General features: G+C 47.4%; 1 protein-coding gene across 1 annotated transcript; it reads right to left on the bottom strand.

Moving 5' to 3' along the window:
* Positions 1 to 1,252: 1,252 nt before the first annotated feature.
* Positions 1,253 to 4,676, bottom strand: LOC105007673. The gene is made up of 3 exons (XM_010866676.3): positions 3,656 to 4,676; positions 3,099 to 3,132; positions 1,253 to 2,899 (listed from the first exon to the last, which is right to left on the bottom strand). The coding sequence occupies exons 1-3, from the start codon at positions 3,866 to 3,868 to the stop codon at positions 2,493 to 2,495; spliced, it is 654 nt and encodes a 217-aa protein (XP_010864978.2). The 5' UTR covers positions 3,869 to 4,676; the 3' UTR covers positions 1,253 to 2,492.
* Positions 4,677 to 5,730: the final 1,054 nt, after the last annotated feature.

Genomic DNA, 5,730 nt, shown 5'->3' with positions numbered 1-5,730 from the left:
GTCACAATCTCCCCCCCTTCTAGTTTTACTTCCCCAACCTGCACCTCTTCAGAAAATCTCCCTCTGGCGTCCGGTTCCGGAGTCTTTATTCACGACGCCAAATGACAGAATCAAGATAGGTCGACCAGAACACCTGTGGTGGCTCGCGGGGGGCGTCCCCGTCGGGCTTTGCGGGTGGGGGGGCATGGGCTAGTCCGTGTCGGCGCAGTCTTCTTGAGAAGGGTCCCCGGTTTGTGGGGGTGGGGTGCAGGACGGAGTGATGCCGGGGGGTGGGACTCAGGGGTGGGATGTAAGGGGGTGGGGTTCAGGGGGGTGGGATGTAAGGGGGTGGGGTTCAGGGGGGTGGGACTCAGGGGGGTGCAGGGGCGTGGGGTGCAGGGGGGTGCAGGACGGAGTGATGCAGGGGGGTGGGACTCAGGGGCGTGGACAGCGTGTTCTTGCTCTGCAGGGACGAGGCACGGATGGGATCGGCGTGCCACACCCCCCCCCCCCCCCCCCCATTTCCATTGCTGAGCTCCATCAGTGCTTTCTTTCTTCTTTATGTGCAAAACAGTTGGGTTTTGGCTGTGACTCTGACAGCCAGCTTGACTTGCATTCACACTTAAAAGTTGACAGTGTGCACAGTATGCACTTTAACCCCATAGATAGTATATACTGTCAAATCCAAAGTGCCCAACTACACAGGAAAATGAGTTGGTGTCCAAATACTGTTCTGTGCACACGTACAGACAGCGGTTTTTCTTCTTCAGTTTCAGTCCTCCTCCACATCGGTTTACTTCTGGCGGATGTGTTGCCAGAGAAACTAACCTGGCCACGAGGTAAACCACTTCATAACAGCACTGACCCGTTGTCCCCAAATGAACTCAGAGGTGACCAAAGACAAACTCACCTGACTACCCACTCAAACCAGTCAAAGTGTGTGGCTTAGGTTTCTCACACCAACACACACACACACACACACACAAACACACACAAACACACATTAGGAGTGCGTGCTTGTTTGTAGTCTGTACGCTTTTGTGTGTGTGTGCCTTGGGTTTATGTTTGTGTGTTTGTTTGTCGGCCTACATAAAGTACACAGTTGTTCCACACCAGCTATGCGGTGAGAAACAGGAAGATATAGTTCTCGGCAGCAAGGAACTTTCCTGACAGTGTTACACCTTCCACTCTCCAAAAACACACACACCCACCCACACACAAACAAACCCATAACAAATAACACCTAAAACCTGTGTACATGTGTCCAGTTTTATTAACTAGTTCATTATAAATACTGTTTACATTTGCACGCAAATGAAATGAAGGCACACAAATCAAGATAAATAACACCAAAACAAACATCCATTTTGTAATAAATAGAATAAATACATTAATCGACTGGTCGTGGTGACCTGTGCAAAACGACGAACATTTCTTTTGTAGTAGAAATACGACTGCGTCACTTCTAAGGGGTGTCATAGTAGACGCCGCCTGCTGGAAGTGCCCGCTTGCTCTCCAAATGACACCCTAATCATTACACAGTGCACTTCAATCCTATGGCCCGGAGTGCACAATATCAGGAAATAGGGCGGCTTTGGGGACCAAGTCCCTACAGAGCTAGTTATCTCACTCGGTGAGTACAGCACCTTCTAGGTTTTCTAGACGCACCACGGAATGAACAAAGAACCATTGCTGATCTCCGGGGCCTGTACACAGACATCTCCTGGAGGAACAGCTGTGTGACGTCTCCTGATAAAGCATTAAAATATTACAAATCAACAGTACATGTATATACACAGTATAGCATGTGTACGTCAGGAACATAACCCCCGATCCATCGCTGTTTTCAGTGGAACCGTAAAATTGGTTCTTAAAAGACAGACGTTACATAGCCGACGGTTTTATCAAACAACACCGGAGTGAATTCATAATCCACGCGAGCACGAATGTAGTGGCATCGAACGTTATCCGCGTAAACAATCGATAAATCAATAAACAACACACGAGAAGGCAGGACATAAATATCATGACATTAAATACATACTTAAATAAATAACTATAGGTGACGAAGGACCAGAACTGGTTTAGTTTGGATCGTTTCCAGTGTGATGTCCTGAATGACCGAGGGCAAAGTGCATGATGGGAAGGGTTTCTTTCTCTGCAAGTCATTTTAGATAGGACACAGTTAATACCCCCTCAGTCAGCTTCTTTTCCTGGTCCCCCCCCCCTACTCTGTGCTGTAACCCTAACTAATTTCTCCCAAGAGAATGTTCTCCCAGAGAAGAATGTTCAAAGGGTGCGTTCAGAGCAAGGCAACGTTCTGGAATGTTCAGAATGGCAGCGCAGAACAAGCAAACCTCTGGAGTCTTCATCGCCTTGTCAAACAGGCTTTGTATGTGACACCTACACCTGCGACGTTCCACAAAGCTTGTTAGATCAGCAGCTGATTCAGGCCCAGGACACCAGCAGGGTGCAGTTGGTGCCAACAGACGTTGTCCGCGACTCAACCGGCCTTAGTCCGAACCCACCAAGAAAATTCCCATTCCGGACTTGTTGAGATCCAGTTTCCAGAATCCGGAGTTTGAGACGACCATCTTACTTAAAAGCTGGCTATCCGAGCTGAGGTGCGTCACTTTCCAGCACCTCTCGGACACTTCGAGTTTGTCGTCCGTCAACTTCGGCAGGGCCACCTCGCAGGTGAGCGGATTGAGGTTGTCCCACATAACATGGACGGCGACTCTGCCTTCCTGGCAATTGGCGGTGCAGGAGAGGTGGAGTTCAACGTACAGGAAGTACATGCCACCCCTCTTGATTTGCAGGGTGCTTTTGGTGTCGTCATAGGCATAGAGACCGCCAATGGAATTGGTGGGTCCAGAATCAATGGACCTCCAAGACATTGTCCTGTCGTTCTGCAACTCGCCTGAGGGGGGAGGCAGAAACACAAAGATTAGGACACAGCGGAACACCAGGACCCACTCCCACAAATCCCCTCAGAGAAAGGCCCCCGAGACTGAACATAATAATTAATTATAAATGGAAGTCCGAGATCAGGCAAAACAAATGTTATCTACCCAATGATTTTTGTTTAAAATGACAGTAATAAATGCAATGGAACTTACTTGACGTTGGTTGAATGTAGGCAAAGTTCTGCTTCTGAGAAAGAAAGGGAGAAGAGTAAGGACAAGCGTTAGATAAGGCATTACTCAGGCACCCGTCCCTAAATAATTAGTGCACTAGTTTGGCAGCCTATGCCCAATGGAGCCTATACACTATATTCTGCGTGCTTCCTAGGTTACTAAAACAGTACATATTAGTAAAAACAAAACATGTGACACACACACACAACATGGCGATAGGTTAGCGCTGGTCTCTCAGTATGTGCTCATTGGTTTACTATAGGCTGTTACAGCTTCTGCTTCAAGAATTATATAGGTTTATATTGCATTGCAAAAACTGAAATTGCAGGCAAGTCTTCTATTATAAGTAATGTACCAAAAACCTAATGGTTTTAAAAGTGTTTGTCTACATCGCCAAACAAAAATAGAATGTGTTTAAATAGCCACAAACAAACAGTAACCTGCGTATGGTTGGACGTCATTTGTAAAAATGTCTAGACAAGAATAGACAAACGGCTATCAATTTTTGGCCAGGTTAGTATTTCGCCTGCTTTACTTACCATGTAAGGTGTATTGAAACTGTGTTCCTTTATGGGATCGGCAGAAGTACGCAGTGTAATCCCAGTCTTCGCCTCTATCTTAGTGACAGTCATGGTCCCCATTACAACGATCGCCACGACCGCGAGGAAGAGCAAAACTACTGAACTGACCAAGAAAACGTCCAGGAACCGTGCCCGGGGGCGCTCACTCTTGATTTGAGATTCCACGTCCATCTCACGGCTTTCGGAGATCCCAGTTTTGGAAGAAGACTAAAGCGTGTCTGGCAACCGGAGGAGCACTCCACAAAAATTACTTTCACGCAGTGGGGTGAGTCGGTCAAATCTGTAACAACAAAGTCAAACGCCAGCAAACTTGCGTTCCAAAAGTATATCCTTCTCGGTTGGATACGTTTCAGTCGTGTTGGTCTCTCTTTGGACATTAGCCGGTATGAACTGTAACTAAACACAACCATGTTGTTCTCTTATAAAGGCTTGTGGGGCGGAGAGACTGAAGAGAGGAAAATACGCTAAAGTCATGGGTCTGGGTTTCCCTCGCCTCCCCCCTCCCTCTCCCCGCTCTCCTATGACACGCTCGAGCTGTGAAAATGAGCGCTCTAGACTTTCCATCCCCTGATTCTGCTTTTGCGCAAGTAGGGCAGAGACAGCCGCCCCGGCGAAAGACAGCTCGGTGCGGTGGGAAACGAGAGAAAGATAAAGATAGGCGGCCAGACGGAGAAACACAGATAGAAAGTAACACTTACAATATGGGACTTGTTTCCCTTAGAAGACATTCCGTTACGGCCTGAGTTATATCGTTATTCCATGGTTAAAAACGGCTAGCAGGTCGTCTGGTCCAGTGTGGAATTCATCCAACGAGCCGTGACGTTTGCACAAAGCACCTGTGACCACTGCTGATGTCGAAAAGCCGTGAAATACATTTGACTGAAAGACGCATTGACCTCTAAACAATAAACAATGCTGGTCTTTGGTAAGAACGTGCTTACACAATTAATTATGAATTCCTTTCATTATAAACAGAAAAATACAAATTAACATGTCGTTATCGTTGTTGTTTAGGGATCTCACACTTTCCCCCTTGACCAGTGAAGATTTCACCACTTACTGGATCTTTAGGAAACCCCTACACCTGCTTTCTGGGGGGGGGGTGAGTGAGGTATGGGAAGATGGGTGGGGGGGTGAGGTATGGGAAGAGGGGCGGGGGAGGGAGGGTGAGGTATGGGAATAGGGGCGGGGCTGCAATTCAAAAGTGTCCCAGTGGTTCTGGTACACACAATGACATTGTGTACAATAGCAGGAAAATGTCAAACTTATATGTCAACTTCTCTTGTGAAAGCGAATCTCTCTCTCACACACCGATAAACACACACACACACGCGCACACACACACACACTTCCCCATAGTTGGTCAAACTGAGCCGCTGTGTTTTTTTCAGCTATCGTTTACTGATTACCTCGTCAGCAGGAGAAAATAGAGAGGGAAAGACAAAGAGACACATGGACAGAGAATGAGAGCGAGACGAGGAAAGACAGAGAGACACAATGAAAGACACAGAGAGAGAGAGAGAGAGAGAGATGTGGAGAGATCGAATGAAGAAGAGAGAGACAGAGGGTGAGACAAAGAGATTGCAAGGGAGGCAAAGGGAGCGAGAGAGAGAGAGAACAGGTAAAAAGACAGGACGTGACAGAGCAGGACGTAGGGAGGGAGTGGAGAAGGGAGATAAAAGGAGGGAGGGAGGGAAAGTGAGAATGGGGACAGAGGGAGGACGAGGCAGGAGAGAGGAGGCACAGGTGACACTCTGGATAAGAGCGTCCACCTAATGACTTCCATTTAAAAGAGTGATATCATTGCTACAGACAGGACACATGTTTGTAATGCAGGATGTTAACACACGTGTTCCTGCAGATCGCAGACAATCAATCTATCAGTCGAATGTATTTATAAAGCCCTTTTTACAACAGCAGTTGTCACCGAGTGCTTTTACAGAAACACCCGGCCTTAAACCCCAAGGAACAAAATCCTCTACGGTCCGTCTCGTGTCAGTCAATTGTGTTCTGACTGGGATGAAAGGACATCG

Source organism: Esox lucius, chromosome 9 (genome assembly GCF_011004845.1).
Source record: "Esox lucius isolate fEsoLuc1 chromosome 9, fEsoLuc1.pri, whole genome shotgun sequence".
Classification (NCBI taxonomy): domain Eukaryota; kingdom Metazoa; phylum Chordata; class Actinopteri; order Esociformes; family Esocidae; genus Esox; species Esox lucius.
This window is presented reverse-complemented; position numbering and strand designations above follow the sequence as displayed.

Coding starts and splice junctions, on each gene's coding strand:
- LOC105007673 (XM_010866676.3), bottom strand. CDS start 3,868: ATGGACGTGGAATCTCAAATCAAGAGTGAGCGCCCCCGGGCACGGTTC. Junction 3,133..3,655: donor GTTTCAATACACCTTACATG/GTAAGTAAAGCA, acceptor TTTCTTTCTCAG/AAGCAGAACTTTGCCTACAT. Junction 2,900..3,098: donor CTACATTCAACCAACGTCAA/GTAAGTTCCATT, acceptor CTCCCCCCTCAG/GCGAGTTGCAGAACGACAGG.